At 33.0% G+C, this 21,528-nt stretch overlaps 1 protein-coding gene and 1 long non-coding RNA gene across 7 annotated transcripts; one reads left to right on the forward strand and one right to left on the reverse strand.

Annotated features, from left to right (window-relative positions):
• Positions 1-5,843: 5,843 nt before the first annotated feature.
• LOC144997884 (dual specificity protein phosphatase 1-like) lies at positions 5,844-8,501 on the forward strand. 3 transcript variants are annotated; one of them, XM_078957740.1, is made up of 7 exons: positions 5,844-5,931; positions 6,019-6,081; positions 6,399-6,656; positions 6,808-6,943; positions 7,189-7,306; positions 7,983-8,128; positions 8,238-8,501. In XM_078957740.1, exons 3-7 carry the CDS (start codon positions 6,549-6,551, stop codon positions 8,243-8,245), a joined length of 516 nt encoding a protein of 171 aa, XP_078813866.1. In that variant the 5' UTR covers positions 5,844-5,931; positions 6,019-6,081; positions 6,399-6,548; the 3' UTR covers positions 8,246-8,501. The 3 variants fall into 3 exon arrangements, with proteins under 3 accessions (XP_078813866.1, XP_078813865.1, XP_078813868.1); XM_078957739.1 differs by lacking the exon at positions 5,844-5,931 and having other exon boundaries at positions 5,938-6,081; XM_078957742.1 differs by lacking the exon at positions 5,844-5,931 and having other exon boundaries at positions 5,938-6,081; positions 7,219-7,306.
• A 2,294-nt stretch (positions 8,502-10,795) lies between these two features.
• On the reverse strand, positions 10,796-12,499 carry LOC144997926 (uncharacterized). 4 transcript variants are annotated; one of them, XR_013660018.1, is made up of 6 exons: positions 11,981-12,499; positions 11,806-11,894; positions 11,564-11,727; positions 11,397-11,489; positions 11,155-11,311; positions 10,796-11,067 (listed from the first exon to the last, which is right to left on the reverse strand). It is a non-coding gene; the product is annotated as an uncharacterized LOC144997926 (long non-coding RNA). The 4 variants fall into 4 exon arrangements; XR_013660016.1 differs by having other exon boundaries at positions 11,155-11,489; XR_013660017.1 differs by having other exon boundaries at positions 11,397-11,727.
• Between the last annotated feature and the right edge of the window lie 9,029 nt (positions 12,500-21,528).

Below are 21,528 nucleotides of genomic sequence, written 5' to 3' on the forward strand. Positions count from 1 at the left end.
ACACTCGTGTGTGAGTTCATCATTCTTGAGTTCTTGTCTGATATTAAGTCAAAATTCTTGGATCGGATAAATCTTCCAACCGATTGTGATTTTGTTATTGGATTATATTGATTGAGTGAACAATTGAATACATTGTAATGTCAATTTGTGTTTGTTCGCTAATGAACTAGAGAAGTCAAAAAGGCTAAAAGTCAAAATCATATCTTTCAATCATACTCGATTTGAAGGAAAAGGTTTGATAATTGATTTGCGAGCCGTATAGATTCGATTCTAATAACAGATGGGATTTTTGATGTTTGAGGATCGAAGGAGAAATATGGATCAACTTGAAAGTAGTCGATTTGTTGTTTGTTGACTAAAGCACTGATAGTCGATCAAATGACAAAATCGAGATTTGACAGTCAAAATTCGGTTTCTTCTTGAAGATGTGTTTGTTTGTTGAAATCGATTTCAAAGGTCTGTGAGTTTGAGTTTGAATCGATTAAAAAAGTACGAAGGACGAACAGGTTTTTGTTGGCATGCTAAAAGCAAAGGAATGTTCTGGGAATCGCATCTAGTTTGGGGTATGTTGGTCGATGTTTGGATCGATGTTGACGAGAGTTTGTTTGATGTCGATGTCTAACTGAAAGGAACGAAGCTTTTGTTATTTGATCGATGATTTTGGAAGAACTGTAAGAACGAGAATTTGGGGTTAATGAACGATGGGAAAATGATCGATTTGGGTTAAGATTCGAAGATTTGGGGAATCGATGGTTTGGTGAACTAGAACGAAGAACTGTAACAATGAACTGTAAGAACGAAAGAATGATTTTTGGGTTGATGATTGAGATACGAAGGATTAAGAAACAAAGAAATTTTGGTACGTGTGGATCAGTCGAAGGTTGTGTTTGTGACTTTGAACGAAGGCATTATTGATGAAGTATACGAAGGGATTTTGGGTTTTGAACGAAGGGTGTGTATTGATTTTATAAGATGATGAAAATTCGAAGGGGGTATATTGCAAATTCGTACGAAGGAAGTTACTGTTAACTATTAACTCTTCGTATGCTTCGTATGCTTACACTTCGAATGAATTGAACAAATGGCACAAATTTTCGAAAACGGCCCCTAAACCTTCGAATTTTTTCACTTTGAAAATTAACACAAGTTTCGAATGTTTGACACTTTTCACCCAAGTTCGAAATTTTTTTTAGAGCTTTGAATATTTTGGCATGCTTCGTATAAATTGGGAACAAGTGCAGAATTTTCGAAAATGGTCCCTAAGACTTCGAATTTTTGGCAGTTTGTACACAAATTCGAAAAATGACTATTTTTTGCTAAAAATTGAAGATTGTGCATTTCAGGCCCCTGTAGTTTGTGCAAATTGATGCTTTTTACCCGGATTTGAAAAAGGGGGAGAGTTTTGCATATTTTGTTGTTTTGGGCGCAACAGGTCACTGCAAAATTTTGAAATGGACAATTTCCACCCATTTTTGAGGAATTTTGTCAAAGGCAATCCGTGAACGACAATAAAAACTGAATATTTTCTAGGTTTTCTAGATGTAAGCACAAAGTTTATGCCACATGTTAAGGGGGAGTTTTGACACGAAAAATTCCAAATAAAGCACGTTCTTTTTCCTTTGGAGTTTTATAATCAAATTTTGATTATAAAAAGGGGGAGAAGTTTTATATGGAAATTCGAACTAGAATTTTTCATATTTCGCGGATTTGAAGACCGATGTGATCTTGAAGTTTTGAAGCTTAAGAGATGATGCAATTGGAAGTTCAGAAGTGATGTATTTGAAATGGGTTTGGTTTCATTGAATATTTTTGAGGTGTGTTTTTATGCGCAACTTTTGGGTGATTATTTGGATTTTAGAATACTCTTGATCATTCATTGCTGCTCAGTTTGTATGGTCTCACATCCTAGAGCCCAAATTGAAGAGTCATGGAAGAATTGAAAATTGAAGTTTGTTTCAACATGTGTCACCTTTAAGGCTCGAACTGCGTAGTGCTTGATTTTGGAAGATTTGAAGTGGGTCATCCATTCCTAACTTTGAGGAGGAGAATGTTCGGTTGCAAAGTTTTTCATGTATGACTTTGTAATGGTTTGAATTATCTAGACCCACTTGCATGTGGTGCATTAGCCTTTTGTCTAATGAGTATTTTAGAGTGAGAGAGAGAGAGAGAGAGACATGTAAACACCTCTATATAAGGTGGGTTTGTCCACTTGTAGAGGTGTGCTTGAGAGATGTAATCATAGTGATTAGTGAGTGAGATATTTATGAAGCTCTAGACTAGATCCCTTTTTGTACTCATTTACTATGATCGAATATACCTTTTAGCACCCAAATCATCATGTTCAATTGTGCAAGCTTTAATTCTGCATGCCAAACCATGTTCTTTGTCACATCAGTAAGGAGGACGCAGTCCTTGCTGCTGGCTCCAATGGTGGATGTGGGTTCCCCAGACGAGAGTTGGTCCTTGAAATCCCATCCTGAAAAGAGGTCAAACGAATGGAGGTCGGATGACTGGCGGATTGATTACCTCAGGCTCTGAGGCTGAGCTATCTGAATCTTGCTCCTCCTCGTCTTCCATGGGTTCCTCCTCAAGGTCATCTTCAATCCATCCCCCATTACCTTGGTTGGGGTAGTAGGGGTCGCTGGGGTGATGGAATCCAACCATTGAGTCTATATGAGAATAGGGTTAAGAATTGACTATAAGCTAAAGCATGTAAAAATTTACACTTTTGTTTGACGGTTGAAGATACCCAAATACTCCCATAGTATTCTTAATGATATGCTCTTGGTAAGTTTTAAATTTGTTGTCCACTGTAGACACTCCCTGGCATACGTTAGTCGGCTCTCGGACAATTATAGTTGATCAGGCTATATTCATCCCAGTTCCGATACCTTCACTGCACAATTTATTTATAATACTTCTATATTGATCTATTTATGACACTGTTATTAATATGAAATGAATGCATGCTTACTTTACAACAAAATTAAATAAATTTTATTTTAAAAGTATAACTCTTACTTAGAGTGTTTTTTCCCAGTTGTGTTTATAGTGGTATACCAAAAATGGTTTTGAGATACTTAATAAACTATAAACAAAGCTCTGATACCAAATCTATCACACCCCCAAACAAAGATGGCGAAAACGTTCGGGGGCGGAGGATGTCATATTCAGTATCATAATAGTTCATAGTAAGGAAAGTACACACCACCATATATATAAAGATTTCAAAATGTTTACATAATTGTATTTGTTACATGTTCAAAAGATAAATACATAAACATTTTTCAAAAGAAGTAATTAACGTCAGAGCGTTAATCCCCAAAAGTTGGTTTCCAAACCTGCTTAGCGGTTCCCTGAGAATACAAGTTATTTCAAAGAAAAAATGTCAACAATTAAGTTGGTGAGTTCATAAGCGGTTTTGAGAAAATGTATGCCATTCCAAAGTTCACGCGTTTTTCCAAGAAAATCCCTTATTTTCTTATAAAAGTATGAAATGCATATGAATGTTCGTGTTGTGAATTGTAAATAGTTGCACCAAGAAAATCAATTATTTTCCTATTACTTGATTGTTTTGGATACAGGAAAATCCTTATTTTCCTAAAGTAAAAGTCAATCTCTGATGTTCAAAACCGAAAATCGCAAGCACCTGACATGCTTAAAGGTTGACGCAGAGTTTTATATACTAAAGCTATAAGAAGATCGCACTTGTTAGATGAAGAATAGTTTTAATAGCTACTCGCTCATAAAAAATCAGAATATCATAATAATTATCTATCCGGTGAGTTTTATAACCATACTAAACATAATATGCCTGTGGCGACGGTCTTCAGGCGTCGAAACTTTTATGACAAACTGTCACCCAAAGGACTGTAGCTAACAGTCAGGGCGCGAGATCATGAATTCCCATATAGATCTATACACATTTGACACGCTCTCCAAACGGGAGACTCTGGTTATAATAGACAGGACTTTAGGTAGTACCTTTTAACTAAAAGGTAGCATTGAAGATATAATCGTCTCACGGATTTTCAACTAAGTCTGTATTAAAGTGATAGTTTTGTATACAATGTTTAACTTCTTTCACAATGTTTGACAAAGCATAAGTCATAAGTTCTTTGAATGCATAAAAAGGTTTAACAAGAATGGCTACCTTGGATACTATGCATTTTGTATAAATCTAATGCATGCAAGGTATAACAAGAGTTTAGTCATAAGTTCTTTGAATGCATAAAAAGCTTTAACAAGAATGGCTACCTTGGATACTATGCATTTTGTATAAATCTAATGCATGCAAGGTATAACAAGAGTTTTCACGTTTTTACTCCGGATTAATCGGGTGTTTACTTGTATTCTCCCCAAAATGTATTAAAAGTACATTATAAAGTATTTAAAGATGTATAAAAGGGTTATGAACGTACTTGATTGAAGTGGTTGTTTTGAAGTAATCGAGAGAAGAATTGAGCAGAACTTCGACTAGAGAAAACAGGTTTCTCGGGATTCTCGGGAATCTCGGGAGCATGAAACTTCCTTTGGGTTTTGGATATGAAAATCGGGGTTTCGGGAAATTGCTTGCATGAAAAATGGAGCAAAAACGCAGGAGAAAGAGACGAATTGAGCAAATTTGCCCGGAACCCTCACACCCCTTTTATAGGAGGCTGAACCACCTCGGTACGCTGGGCGTACGGGGTTACGCGGGGCGTACTCGTGCGTCACTGCTTACCACATCCTCGGAGGAAGCATATGATGGAAGGGCATAGAGGCGTAGGGGCAACGTGAATAATCCGATGCCTAGCACCTGAGTACGTTGGGCGTAACTCGGATTAATCCGGTGACTCCTCCTTCAGATAATACCGGGTTTTTTAAATTAAATTTTATATTTTAATTATTTAATAAACTTCAAAAATTCACATCTTTCTCATACGAACTCCGTTTTCGACGTTCTTTATATCCACGCGTAGGTGAGACTACGCTCTACAACTTTCGTTTAGATTCCGTCGGCTAATTTTGAAATTATTTGTATTATTTATTTTTAAAAGACCGGGGCAGGAAAAGTCCGTTAAAAATCAATAACTTCTTCATCCGATGTCCATTTTTGTCAGACTTTTTACTGTTGCAATATCATCGATGAGATCTTCGATTCTCGTTTAGGTTATGTTGGCAAAAAGTTGCTCGATCTCTATTTCGAGTTTTAATTGTCTACTGCCACGTCCGAAACTTCCAAAAATCATAACTTCCTCATATAGAGTCAGATTTGGGCGTTCTTTTTATGTATGTTCACGGTTTTTGGATATCTATGACTTTCATTTCGACACCTAAGGTTGAAAAGTATCTTATTGAAATTTCTCGTTTTATGCTTAACAGTGTTTTACCGGTATTGTTACGAATATTTGATTAGTCATAATTCCTTCGTTATAACTTGGATTTTTGTGTTCTTTATATTTTTGGAAACCTTCTTTGTGAACATTTTCATTTCCGATGATATTCTTATTACTTCACAAAGAGATTACAAGACTTGAATTTTAGACATTACATTGACCTGAAATAACGGGTTGTTACAATTTACATTTCCATTAATCTCTCAGTGTAATATATCTTCGCATCGATACCTGTGATACAAATAAACTGAGTATGTCAGGTTGAAAAACCTGATGAGTACATAGGTTTTTCAACCCACAATAATATAGTTAATTTGTTTCTTCACATGCTTCATGTGAAACAATTAACGCGATTATCCACCCCATTATCTTTATTTATTCTTCCCTAATGATTTACCCTAACCATCATCTCCTACATCGTATATACCTCTCGTCACCTCACATCGCATTTCATTATATTTTTGTTCCTAAGAATTTTTCCTAACTGTTATCGCCTGCATCGCATAGATAATATTCATTTGAGTACTACTCCCCCAACCCCAATACATGTCCAGTAAGTCTAATAAAAGTATTCCAACATATTCTAATAAAAGTATTCCAACATCCTCTCAATATCAGTTCGTTCTCGTATTTCATATAGTCAAATACAAACGCTTTCCTGAGCATTCACGCATGACGAACTGCTGCTGATCTTCATCAACTCGTAAGTATATCAGAACGTTTATTCTTTCTACATTGTTATTGAATTCGACAATAATTAAATGTCTTTAGATACTTTTCTTATCCACCCTAGATGTGAACCACATGGGTGTCGTATTCATAAATCTATAAAATTTGAGTTATCTGACCATTTTCTTCACTAATTTTCTCCGTTTAATTCCCCAATTTCCTGTTAAAACCTTCGATTTGAAACGTTTCTCACACATCAATAACGATTCTGCCTTTTATTCAATCTCAAGTCTCGATGCCTCGTTTTAGCCCTAATTTTTCTCATTTTTGGTTTTTCTTTCGTGGGTATAGTTTCTTGTGGCAATAGCGATTGAATCTATTTCAAGGATTATCAAGAGCTCACGTATCCAAACAATTGTTTAGTTTTGGAAACACCCAGTCTGAATTCTCTGATTAATCGGTAGAAAGCTAGAAGGAGATTACTCATTTTTGGTGTATGCAATGGATCAATTTGATAACCTCTACAAGGAGCGCATTTCTGCACTTCTTAGAGTAATGTATGCCACTAAATATGTTAAAGATGATAATGTTCCAGCTCTTATTGAAGAGGTAAATAATGTGCTTCTTTTTCTCCATTAAAGTGCTATAACATAACATTTAGACACTCAATGAAATAGAAAGAAAAAAATATAAATAGGGGATAATCTATAGAATGCCTAATTGAGTAATTTCCCTGCTTTTTTTTGCTTTTAAAATTTAGGGTCTCTATTTGGGTTCTATTGGAGCTGCTAATAACAAGAGCCTTTTGAAAAGCTCGAATGTTACACACATTTTAACTGTTGCCAATTCACTACCTCCTACATACCCTAATGATTTCACCTACAAAATTGTTGATGGTATGATAGGAACTCACTCTCGATTTCATGTATGTGCAAAAGACGTAAATACCCTTCTCATTCTCATCATAAAAATAGCCCTAGAAAGTCTGTCGTTATCCATCTAGTGTCACAAACAACTTTTTAGGACTATTTTCAATGATGTTGATGGGAAGGGTATTTATGTCATTACTAAAAAAATAAAATTTGGTTTACTCTTTTGGTATATGTAGTAATGGTGTAAAATATTTGTGTTCTTGATTTAGTTCCCGATAGAGAACATGTAAATATTGCAGAGTTCTTCGATGAGTGTTTTAGTTTCATTGAAGAAGCTAAAAGAACAGGTGGCGTATTAGTCCATTGCTTTGTGGGAAGATCCAGAAGGTGATTTTTAACATTCTAATTTTTTTTTTTTTTTTTTTTTTTTTTTAATTATTCATCTGCCAATATATGTGATAAAGATTCAATATGGTAGAATTGATTTATTTATAAAAATGTGATTGCTCATTAGTGTAATTACCATTGCAAGGCAAATATTTTTTGTCAAAGTTACATAAATGGTCCCTGTGCTTTATATATAAAATGATTGCTATACCCTTTATTTATTTTATCATTTATTTTCTTAATTACAATTTATAATAATATTAAATTACAAAGGACCCCACCATACCCTCCCGTTTCTCTCCACCATCACCCGCAACACTTACGTATGCTTCATACTTTGGGCACAAGATTTTAATATATTGACAGATTTGGTCCCTAGACTTTTTGGGTTTCAGAATTTGGCCACAAAGACTTTCGTATATCGATAGGTTTGGTTTCTAGACATTAATATATTAGCAGGTTTGGGTACTGACTTTTTGGGTTTCAAACATTGGCCACAAGACTTTTGTATATTGGCAGGTTTGGTCCATAAACATTCATATGTTGGCAGGTTTTGTCTCTCGCAAAACAGGGTTAATATTTAATCTTACCATAAATTGTATTTAAACAAAAAAAAAATGATAAATAAAATAAAAATGATAATAATTTAACGACTGGTATATTTTTTTTGACCTAGTGTTACTATTGTTGTGGCATATCTGATGAAAAAACATGGCATGAGTGTATCCGAAGCTTTACAACGTGTGAAAAGTAAACGAAGTGTGGCTTCTCCAAACTCTGGATTTATGTCACAGTTGCACAACTATGAGAAATCTCTTCGAGGTAAATGTTAATTTTGTAAATATGTAGAAAACACAAGGACCTTTTGGTCATTTTAGCTACGACTTTCTAGTTTCTACTAATTGAGCTAATGGTGGTTTGTAATATACAGGAGTTTAAGTGTTAAGGTGAAAATGTGATACGACAAGTTCATACGTGTATTTCCATAGTGGAAAAAATAGGTACAAATTTGATCTTTATTTCTGTTAATATTATCAAATGAAGATTAGCGTACATATTTTACATTAATAATACTATAAGGGGCGAAAGTAAACATTCTTTCAAATTTGAAAACAATATTAACCCTTGAAAAAGGTAAAATTTGTAAAAGCTTTCGCTTTTGTGTATTGTGTAATTTGCAAACAGATTGAAGTAATTTGTCATGATTTATTCCAAATTGTAAATGTTGTGTGGATGTATTTGTATTAGTGATTTTGTTTAGAAAAAATTGTTTGAACCTTTTTTATTGGAATTAAAATGCATAGTATACAAGTAATAATACAAAATGTACATGTCTGAAGCTATTATAATTAACTATTATATTTAAAATGCTCTAATGCATTTGTACATGTATTTTAAAGTTTTTACAAATAATATCAAACACATTTAAAAATAAAAAAAAAATCTCAACCCTATCCTCCTTTACCACCACCACAATCACCTTCTAGTCATCAAACTAAAAAAATACAGTTTAAGTCGAATCAAAGATGAAAACTAATTTTACCAAATCATGAACAAACATGTGATCAACACCCATTTCAAGAAAGTTTAAAATCTATATTTACCTAAAGTGATTGGAATTGAATTGCAAGAATTAATAGTTCTTATTTCGTAGTAGTGATGGTTATGATAAATTTGATTAGTAAGTATGACCTACAATGAAACAAATCAAAATATGCTTATAAAGTTTTTATTTACATTCCACAAGCAATATAGTAATTCTTTACAAACTAACATGTATTGTCCATATTGGACCTAACGAATGGTATCAAAGTAGCTAATCAAACTCCTAAACTCATTGATTCGATCAGTTATGGCTTCGGCATGTTTCACTTCCAAGTCCCAACAATGGTTTAATGGGTAAAGCCCTACTCATTAATTAGGGTGTCTCCATGTGGAAAAGTTGTATGACTGCCTTATTGAACTCCATAGGCCCCAATTTGCTTGACCCATTTATGAGGGCTGTTGTACTCTTTAAGTTAGAGATGCATATTCGTGGCCTTAAACCGGTCTTTAGTCTGTCTTGAAACGGTCTAGCCTTTTGTGGTCAGTCTTGGAGGTCTGGTCTTCTTTCGGAACCGTCTCATGGTCTTTCCTTGTGTGTTTTTCAGTTCGTTTTTTTTTTTTTTTTTTTTTTTTTTTTTTTTTTTTTTTAATTTCACGTTTTTCCATTAACAAAGATGTGATTAGCACAAAAATGGAGAATTAAGATTTATTAAAGATGATACACTTCAGTTTAATAAAAGAAAAAAAAATGAAAAAAAGTTAGATAATGTGATTAAAATTTATCTAATTTAACAAAAGATGATGTTTATAAACTTTGGCTACTATTTTTAAACATGTCTCGGGTCGGTGTCGAACGGTATTGGTTTGGAACAGTCTAATATATATTGGAACCGGTCTCAGAACGGCCTAGCTTGTTTTTCGGCCAGGTCTCGTTTTAAACAAGTTCAGTCTCGGTCTTTTTATGGGACTAGTATGCAACCGGTATTTTTATGGATGTCTATCTTAAGTTCTTAGTCCTGGGCCTAGCAGACATGCCACCTTATGTCCCTATTGATCATAGGCCCTCGAGTGATGCAAAGTTACACATAAACAAAAAGGCTCAAAAAAAATGACACATATAATAGTATACGAGATATTCACGAAAATGATCACTTTTGGTTGATACGTATCAGAAGACAACTATAATTTTCAGGAAGAACCAAAATTAACTTGGAGCTCTACATATATAAGAAAATTGTTACTCCATAGCCAACTTTTACTCTAGCTTAGGGCACTTTTATATATATATATATATATATATATATATATATATATATATATATATATATATATATATATATATATATATATATATTAGTGGGGTTAATGAGATATCATTCTACCTGGTATCAAAGTTTTGAATGCTTTTCCTTCGTTAGGTTTTTCCTAAAACCCATTTTCTCTCATTGCACTACAAGAAACGGGACCTATAGGTACGACAAATGTCGTCTCTATAGGTGAAAAAAATCATCCCTATAGGTGTCAGGGACGACATGTCGTCACTATAGCTCTCGTCACCATAGCCCCGTCGCAATAGATCTTTTTGGTCGTCACTATAAATATCGTCGCAATAAGTATCCTTTAGAGACAACATGGTGTCTTGTTCTGGTCCGTCGCTATACGGTGCTGGTCTCCATAGATGAAGCTATAGAGACGACATGCCATCTCTACAGGTGTATCTATAAAGACAACATATCGCCTCCATAAATAAAGATGTAGACTCGATCCGTCTAACCTTTACCAATAGCATGTCGTTGTGGTATATGCATCTATAGAGACGACATGTCGTCTCTATAGATCTACCTATAGAAACAACATGTCGTCTCTATAGGTATGCCCATACAACTGCTCTTTTTTTCTCTATGCTTTCCCATTTTCACATCACAAAATTGCTAAAGCAGTAAATTTACAACATAGCTAATATAGTAAATTTAATTGCAAAACATTAAAATTCCATACAATCTCAAAACACTACATTATTGCAAATATAATTCATATGAAGAACAAAATTATTAACTTGACGAAATTTTCATAATCATCACACGCCTTATCATTTGTGTACATAACACTACATTCTACATGGTTTAAAAAAACACCATCAACAATGGATAACTTCTCATCATACTGTGTCCTTCTTTGCTCCCTAAAGCTTCTTGCACTCTTCCCACTTTCATTATCTGAAACATCATCGTGAATTCAATTTTAATCGTTTTTTTTTTTTTTGAAAAAAAATGAAAAGGATGAAGGAACTAGGAAGAAGGAACCTTGATCTTGATCCATGGCATCCAGAATGCAAAGTTACTGTGTTGCTACTAGAAGATGTCATCTAATTGAGTGTTGAACAGATTGCTTAAGTACTGAATTAAGCTAAAACAGATTGCTTAAGTACTGAATTAAGCTAAAACAGCTACCAATGTGCATCTGAGAAATTACATGTAAAGTTTAAAAAAAGAACATGGACAAGATTTTCTATTTTTAATTAAAAGGAACAAAAGAACTTGCATACCTTGGTTGTCTACCTGTATTGGAGTTGCATCATTTTGAGAGGTATGATCCTTTGAGGCTCCAAAAACAAATTCCATATAAACAGAATTTGGAACTGAAGAACTTGATGACATATTTCCATTAACAGAAGGTCTACTTGCATTTGACCTTTTTAATAAATATACCAACCTGTTCAAGGTAATACTTTTCACTTGACCAACTGATAGGTGGCATTTCTAATGGTTGGAATCCGTATTTCCTGCTAAATCTCTTTGGCAACCTTTTAACAATCTGGACTTCATCTCTTAGTGATTCAATGAAATGGCCCCACATCAAAAATGTCCTCAAAATCACTGAATCAATCAAACATCATAACTTGTAAGTCATAGTTTCCAAAAACATCAAATTTACTAAAATGCCCCTGGAACTACCTAGAATCAGCCCAGAAAGATGTATTATCAAGCTCTGGAACAACCAGAGTGAGATTTAAAAGACGTGCAACTATCAAAATGTAACATATCTGAAATTGATAAGCTGATTTTAAAAATAAATAAGTGGTGTTTAAGAATAAAATATACATGAAAGAGGAAAAGAAGAAACACAAACCGCAACTCTCATTTGATTTAAGCCTCCATTACATGAAACTTTAAGAAACCTGTTGCTTATGTAATTCCCTGCATAACAGAAAAAGAGTGGAATCCAAATGCAAATGATTATCATTAGATAAAACCCTTATAATCATTGGTAATTAAAGCAAACTCTAATAGCATAAAGTAAGTAATCTGTGAATCAAAATCAACATCATTAACAAGTTACCAAAATGGGAACAATTAAACTCTAATCGTGGTTTTACCACATGAAAAATGTTTATCATCAACTAAACTTTTGCCTCTTGGATACTTAGTGACTTCATTAACAAGTCTTTGCCTTGCTGCATCCAGCTCCTCAATCAGCCTAAAATGCGATCAGGAGTTATTAGATTGATTATGTTAATAAAAGTAGAAATTAATGGAACAGAACATAAAAGTGAGAATGAAATGTCAAGAAATGGGAATTCAGTGTTTAATAAATAAATAATATTTATTACAAGAACTTTGTTTTGTCTCTTTTCCCATTGACTATTTGTCTGCCAAAACAAACAGAACCATCATAAAGATGAAAGCATTGACCATGGAGATGAAAGCATTGACTACTTGTCTGCCAAAGCCAAGTATTGTAACCACTTTCGAAAATAATAAAATTTATCTTTGAAAATAAATTGTACAAAAAGTCTCTATTTTAGTTACCTACCATGTTAGATATCATTAAACCGTGACCGTAGATAAAAAGAACGTCCAAATCTGACTTCGTATGAGGAAGTTATGATTTTTCCAAGTTCGGTATAGCGGTAGACAGCTAAAAACTCGAAACAGAGATCGAGCGACTTTTGGCCGGAATGACCTAAATGAGAGTCGAAGGTCTCAACAATGGTATTTCAACGGTAAAAATTCTGGCAAAAACAGACACCGGATAAATGAGTTATGGATTTCTAACGAATTTTTCTTACCCCGACCTTTTAAAAACAAATAATGAAAATAATTTCAAAATTTGCCAACGGAGTCTAAACGAAAGTTGTAGATCGTAGTCTCACCTATGCGTGGATATAAAGAACGTCGAATACAAAGTTCGTATGAAGAAGATATGAATTTTAGAAGTTTACTAAATAATAAAAATATAAATTTAAAACAAAATTCGGTATTATACGAAGGGAGAGTCACCGGCCCAATCCAACTTAAGCCCGGCGTAACAGCGTACGCCCAGCGTATGCGAGGACTAGGCCTCGGATCGTCCACGTCGCCCCCTATGCTAGACTATGCCCCGTCCCATCCGAGCTCCGACGCAGTTGAGGATGCGGTAATGCTGATGCATGCGTACGCCCAGCATATCGAGGCGGTTCCCAGCCCCTATAAAAGGGATGCGAGGTTCCGGGGAAATTATATCTTTTCTCTAATCTTTCTTGCGTTTTTGCCTTGTTTTCCATGCACGTGCTATCCCGAAGCCCCGGTGTCTATACTCAAGTCCCGAAGGTCGTTTGTGCTCCCGAGATTCCCGAGAATCCCGAGAAAATCCGCTTTCTCGAGTCAAAGTTCTGCTCGCTTTTCATCTCGATTTCTTCGATCTTTCAAGTGAGTTCATACCCCTATAAACTACGTTTTTAATTGTTTTATAAATGCTTTTTATACAATATTAAGGGGGGAAATGCAAGTAAAACACGCGATTGTAACTTAATGATTCACTATATAAACTTTTCATTTAAGTAATCATATGTGATTCATAAACTACTACATGAGTATTTTTGTATGAAATATACTCTTTCAAAGACACCTTGTCTCGTGGAAATAAAACGTGTTTATATGTATGTATATATATATATATATATATATATATATATATATATATATATATACAAATCAAGTGCTCCACTTTACATTAGGTATATGTGAGCAGTTAAGTCACTTTACATGTTATACTTTACATAAAGAGTGAGCATTACACTAGGGTTTACTATATGAATGAAACACACTTTGAAAAACTATAATAGGTATAGTTTACGAGGAAATCATGAATATTTACATACTAGGTACACTACATCAAAGAAGATATTTTCATATACAAGAACAAATGGACATTTTCATACGTAAATTTGTTTTTACTAAATTTTGTGAGACATTTCACGTACTTTTAAGTATGCATTTTAAGTCTTGTATTATATATACCATAATCCTTTGTCAGGTGAGCATGATCCTTGTGTATAGATCTATATGGGATTGCCAATCCCATACCTAAGCTATTAGCTACAGCTAGGCCGACATGCCTGGGGTAACAAACGTCATAACTTTCCAACGCTTGAAGAATGTAGATATAGGCATGCTGGTCAAATAGCATGGTTATAAGACTCACATGGAGTATTAAAAACACATTGATTTACGGGATTTTTCAAATACCTTAACAATTGACACATAAAACTACTATTTTAGGCATGAAAAGCACTATTGCATTACAGGAACCAATCAAACAATCATCTACTATGTAAAAAATATGGGATTTTCTTGAAACATTTAACGTGAACAAAACATTTTCATTCTTTTTCATATAAACATTGTCACTAAATACTTATAAACTCGCTAGCTTAAATGCTGACCTACTCTTTCAAAACCACTTTTATTTATCAGGGATTCAGTAATACAGGTAAACTGCAACTTTTAAAGAAGGGACGCTGCGGCGTTAGTTTAATATCATTTTAAGCATCATGTTGTAATTTCTTTTGGAACAAGTACCATTTTAACAATGTAAACTTTTAAATTATATATGTGATGTTTGTATTGCTTTATTTACTATGTATTCAATTGTTACGATACTACATGAAGTCATCTACCCTCGAACGATTCGGCCGTTCTAATTTGGAGGTGTGACATGAATATACCTTCATGAACACAATTCGACCGTAGCAACTCGACGGTAACTCAACCCCTCCTTTCAATTTTAATTGGTATTTACGTAACAAAGATTTTGAATCTTATAGAATTTCTTCTGGATTTTTATTTTGATTTTATTGTTTTTAGGGCTTCTTTTGTTTCTATTTTGGATGCTAGCTGATTATAAATAAATGAAACCCGATTATTTTTGAATTATGGGTTTTGCAAGCTCCTTATCTTTCCTATTAGCTCGTATCTAGTAAATGTTTTTTTTTTATCTACCCAATTTTGGTTTCAATGAATTCGTTGTATGGGTCATTGACTGCCTACTATTATTGTCTATGCACTTGATGTATCCATTTTTAAAATTCACATATATATATATATATATATATATATATATATATATATATATATATATATAATTTGGTAATTCTATGGGACCCCAACCCCCCCCCCCCCCCCCCCCCCCCCCCTATTGTTTTGTGTACCCTTCATGAGTGTAATAATGTATGTGTACACCCATGAATTGAAAATTTATATGAATGCAAGGACACGTATAGTAGCTCACATATTAGTTATGCTTATTTTTTGTTAACAAATTGTTTGATGTTTCAATCTACAAAACCAGATTGAATTTTGAACCCAAATTATATGATACTCGAATTATTTGAACCCATGGTTTACCCATAGCCCAAAAACTGATTTCTTAAGGCCAAATAACACAAAAACCGAAATCCACCCGAATAACACTTTTATTGTAGAATATCAAATAACACAAAAACCGAAATCCACCCGAATAACACTTTTATTGTAGAATATGCAGGTCTACATATAAACTACTTAAACTGTGGACCTATGGAGCATGGGCACCATTTAAAAAACATCTCATACGGTTAGGCTACAAGTCATTTGGTGGATAGAAAGACTTGATCAAGAATGAAATAAAAAAACATCCTTTAGCCTAGAACTAAAAGTCGGGAGATTAAATGATCTAGTTCGCGACAGTAAAGTCTTAAATTTTGACTTTTTTTAAGTAAAAAGTATACCAACCAAAGATTAGCCCTTTTTAGTTATCTAATTGTAATTCTGTTCTTGCATATTGAATTTTTGTAAATTCATAAGATTTTCAGTCGACAGAAATATCACTTTTTAACTTTTTTTTAGGGAAGCCATGATACTATTTTACCACATTCATACAAAAGAAAGTTATTTAACCGAAAGTAACTCACAAAAAAAAAATATATATTTTTTAAATAAATGGGTGGAGTGAAATTGGCCCGTTAACCCTTGAAATGGGCCCTCGTGTATTTGACATGTTTCCAAAACCCTTCACGGGCACAACATGAGATCGTCGTTGTCGTCTACACTGTTTTGTCAGGTATGCAATTATATGCTCATAAAAGTTGACGCCATTAAGTATCATATAATATATATGTATGTTATTATGTTTTTTATACAACCATGACGTTCTATTTTTCAGAATAGCTTTGAAAAATTTAAGCTATTTTAAGCACCAAATGTATGTCATCCTTAAATAGTTGCAAAAAAAAATTCACTGTAAAAGTAAATGAATTCTGTAGACAGCAAACATTCAGTGATCGGTTCTGGAAACCCGGGCGACCGCCTATGGACCACATCTTTACGGGCCCAAAAATTCTAGGCTATGCAGTTTATATATATATATATATATATATATATATATATATATATATATATATATATATATATATATATATATATTACCTAAATGATTTTTAGAGCATAAAATTATTCAAACTCAAACTATTTCAAAAGATAAACAATTTTACTTGTTTGTTATTGCTAATTGAACTCGTATATAATAAAAAATAAATAATATTATATTGAATCTTTATTATATTTGTCTTTAAAAATTATTCATATTATCATATACACATTAATACACGTTTAAATTACTGGACATTTGTATTCTAGTGATTATGGGATTTTTCGATATATATAATAAACATGAAAAGACCTTTGATTTTAAAAAAATTATCTTTGAGCTAGTAATTCTTCAATAAAATATAAAATCTACATTAACATCTCGTAAATGAAATGTTTCTTGTTTTGCTTACACCACTTTGAAATGATAAACCACTTGAATGATGTTGACAAGCCATTGCATGAAATTGTGATGCTTTCAAAGAAGAAAAGAAGAAGAAATAAGGGAACTTAACAAAGATCTACTAAAGGGTTCAACTTAACCCAAATATTTGTTAACTAGGATCATATATGGAAGTCTTATTAGTTTTTTTATCTATTCAACAATTAAGAAACATAAAACATCTAAAACAAATCAGATGACTAATTGTATTTGCAAAAGTTGTAAACTTAATGACTTAGTTGACAAAAAAGAAATACAATGTTAAAATCAAAATTTTGTTAGAACTTAATGTATTTTAAGGAATTTGCCGTATAATTTAATCTGCAACAATAATTAACTCTCTCTATATATAGGTTACTAACGTTCTGTAGTATCATTTGAACGATTCCAATATTTGTGAATTTATAACGCTTTAACAGTATTCGATAAAGTGTTGTATTCTTTACCCTTGCTGGGTTCATTCCTTGTAATTGAATAATATACAAATATGATATTTAAACTGACGACACTAGTGCAGATGGTTATCCACAAGAAAGTAACAATGATCAAGATCAGTTCCGAAACAAGCAAAATATTGTTGCTAAATGTTAAGAGAAAAGACTAGTAACAATTCATGGTTCCTAAATTAATTATATATGAAAATAACTTTTTGTTTTCTTAAATCCATTTCTAAAAAGAACATTTTGTTAAATGGATTCAAAACTTGGAACAAAACAATTATGCATAATATTTACTCATTTATCCAAGTACAACTGATAAACCTACACTTTCAATTCATAATTTAAGTAAAAACCAAGCAATAAATTAAATATATGAAGCCAGTATCTGATTCCCCTTGCTTTGTAATTTTTGTTAGAGAGTGTAAAAAAAATTATAAGGATACCGTTCAACTTAGTGGATGGACGCCCTTAGAATTTAAATTCTTAAACAAAAAGTTAATAACCATATATAATTCAGATTTGTAACAAATTCAAACATGAAAAGGGAGAAAAAATAGGGAAAAAAAATTCCAAAACCCTAATGATTTTCACAAAAAGCATTGATAATCAAGATATATGTGTTTTGGTATAAACCATCGTCGGTTGTTGCCACGCCTCTCTAAATCTCCGTCCGCCACCACCCCGCAACTACATTCCTCTGATGCTTGCCTCTTCACCAATATCCACCAATATTTTCATCCATCTTGCTTTTTTCTGACTCCATGTTCGTTGTCCACTAGCTTCTAAACAATAATTTTATTTTTAAAAATCAGGTAGGTCGTCTTCCTCTTAAAATTATGGTGGATGATTTTAAGTTTTAAGTGAGAAATATGTAAATTTTAAAATGGAATAAAAAGATGGTATAGTCATAAATAATATGACATCTAGGCATAGATATCTATATTTTATTGTTCATATGATTGAGTGAGTTTTGGTACTTTTTTATTGAATACTTGAGGGATATTGTTACTGTTTCAATGGCCATGTGTTTCTAATCTTAGATTGTTAATTCATTTGTTAATAAATGATGTATATTGTCTACTCTAAAAATATGAAATCTTACAGCAAACAATGTAAGAAAAAAAAGTTTGTTCTTTTTCTGTTAATTAAAGTTAACTTTTTTATTTATCTGAGATAGTTTATTGACAGTTTGACCCGATAAATTTTTTAAACTCATTTAAATGATATATCTCATTTGAACTAGACACTTTAAGTTTGAATCTTAGATTCCCTACGCAATAAACCGATACTTTTAATTCATCATTTATCCTGAGTCTGTGTAAAAGTTATAATTTGTTGTACTTCGAAATTGAAGTACATAGTCTTATTTAAACAACCAAAACTCTTCAAATACCCAAAACATGTGATCTCACATTGGTTAATATGTATTAGTATATGTATAATATATAGTATAACCTCTATAAATCAATAAAGTCGGGATTAAAATATTTTATTAGTTTATTAAGATATTATTATATCGCTAAATTAATACATTATTAATTTAAAGAGTTGGTTTATATTCGTGAGCAACTCTCAAATTAATGTGTCGACCTTCAATGTAATGTATAGTATATAGTAAAACCTCTATAAATCAATAATGTCCATTCACTTTACCGATTTGAATAAAACATAAACAAAGACCTTCCAAATTCTTATGTACATTCACACATTAATAAACATGTGTAGTTCAATGTACATGGATTGAGATTGATCACAATAAAATATGTAATGATAAATTTTAAAATCACATCAACTATGACTTCAAAACTAAAAGGTGTTAAAAAAATCATCGATGACCAATCAACAATGAAAACTATTATGTGAGTATTAGAGAGATCAGCAAGGATGCCCTCAACCTTTTGTTGTAATACGAGAATACATTGTCTCAACTCTTAAGTACAATTGGAAGATTTAAGGGAGAATTTCATATATGCCCTTCTTAAACATCAAAATATCATATTTACCCAACTTAATTTCTAAATATCATATTTCTAAAGACGAAATCAATATAGATTTGAAGTTCACAAAAAAAAAAAAAAAAAACAAATGACTATAGATTCCTTTTTTACTAGATATTTGTCGAATTTTAGAATATTTTAGTAATTATTAGTTTATAGTTTCGCTGGGACCAATAAATTTACATTGGGATTTTAAAAAAAATTATTATTTTATTATTTTATCGATTGGGGTCCAACTTTGTACTCGTCCCAAGTTGGAACCGGAAAAATTATTAATTTTATCAAAGTTATTAATATATCGAGTATTAAATTGTAATGGTTCTACTGTATATGAGTTCATGGTAAGCCAATCAGCGTGGTTACTTAGCAACCCATAAACACATCGGCCTTTTGTATATCCTTAGCGAGTTCATGTATTTAGTTGTTGTATATCACTAAATTGAATGGATGAGAATTATCTTGATTTACATGGTATTAGAGATTTGATGATATCTTTTCATTATTTCTTTCCCTTAGGTGTTATTTGTTTTTTCGACACTAAAACCCCTGAAATCTGCTGACTACGTCTGCAAACCTCTACAAGAAAAGAGGTGTACCAAAATGGTTGCAACTTGTAGCAAGGAGGTTGTTTGTTTCTTGACGTCTACGAGTGTCTGCAATAAACTGAAATTAACCATAGAATAACTAAAAACAATTCTAAAGCAAAAAATTATTTATTTTAATCATATTCAACTCAATTATAGAGATCATTGAGATGATATGATTTTTAAAGACGTTTACATAAAATCATTAAATATAATATTTTCTAGATAACACTAAAGAAATTGTTAATTTAACGAACAATATGGTAATTGTGTTAAATTTTTGAGGACAATGGTTACTTTTCGGTTAATAAATTTGGTAATTTTAGTGATTATGTGACAACCCGATATTTCGAGACAATGTAATGTAAAACCAATCAAATTTAGGTCAAAATATAACTTTCCTAAAATCTTATTTGGGTTAAATAAAGTAGTAGGAATCGTATCAAGGTTTCCAAGCATATAAAGAACACTAAAATCCGAGTTATAACGAAGAAGTTATGACCAACCAAAGATTCTCGGCAAAAACCGGCAACACTGATAGACGTAAAACGCGAAGTTTAAATACAATAGTTTTTGGCCTTAGATATCTAAATGAAATTTTTAGATATCATCAAACCGTAAACGTACATAAAAAGAACGTCCACATCTGACTTCGTATGAGGAAGTTGTGATTTTTCTAAGTTACAGATATAACAGTAGGCAGCTAAAAACTCGAATCAGAGATTGAGCGACTTTTGGCCGGAATGACCTAAACGAGAATCAAAGGTCTCGTCAATAGTATTTCAGCGGTAAAAAGTCTGGCAAAAACTGACGACAGATAAAGAAGTTATGAATTTTTAAAGAAATTCCTTAATCACGTCATTTATTAGAAAAATAATAAAAATAATTTCGGAATTTGCCAACGGAATCCAAACGAAAGTTGTAGATCATAGTCTCACATTCGCGGGGATATAAAGAACGTCGAAAACGGAGTTCGTATGAAGGAGATATGAATTTTTGAAATTTGATAATTAATTTATATATAATTTTTATTAAAATCTTGGTAATATCCGAAGAGGAGTCAGCACCTAGGGCCGAAGTACGCGCCGCGTACCCTAGTACGCCCTGCGTACTCGAGGCCACGGCCTCGGATCGTCCACGTCGCCCCTATGCGAGCTACCCCCTCCCCGTCCCGTCCGAAGCGCTGCAGCCGAGGATGCGGTCAGCAGTGACGTCCCGTACGCGCCGCGTACGGGAGTACGCCCCGCATACGCATGCCTCTCAGACCCTATAAAAAGGGTGCGAAGGTTTCCGAAAAACTAGCTCATTTCTTCACATTTCCCTTGCGTTTTGCCTCGTTTTCCGTGCCCGTTCAATCCCGAAGCCCTGGTCATTTTTACTCAAGTCCCGAGAGTCGATTTTACTCCCGAGATTCCCGAGAATCCCAAGAAAAATCCGTTTCCCGAGACGAAACTCTGCCCGGTTTTCGATCTCGCTATCTTCAAACTTCCAAGTGAGTTCATACCCCTTAATTAATGTTTTAAACTACTTTTAAATGTTTCATGGGGGGG

Source organism: Lactuca saligna, chromosome 5, assembly GCF_052625555.1.
Source record: "Lactuca saligna cultivar CGN05327 chromosome 5, ASM5262555v1, whole genome shotgun sequence".
In the NCBI taxonomy this organism is placed as follows: domain Eukaryota; kingdom Viridiplantae; phylum Streptophyta; class Magnoliopsida; order Asterales; family Asteraceae; genus Lactuca; species Lactuca saligna.

Excerpts from the sequence above, each read along its gene's own strand:
- LOC144997884 (XM_078957740.1), top strand. The coding sequence starts at position 6,549 with ATGGATCAATTTGATAACCTCTACAAGGAGCGCATTTCTGCACTTCTT. Across the intron at positions 6,944-7,188 it reads CACCTACAAAATTGTTGATG|TTCCCGATAGAGAACATGTA; the intron begins GTATGATAGGAA and ends TTCTTGATTTAG. Across the intron at positions 7,307-7,982 it reads TTTGTGGGAAGATCCAGAAG|TGTTACTATTGTTGTGGCAT; the intron begins GTGATTTTTAAC and ends TTTTTGACCTAG.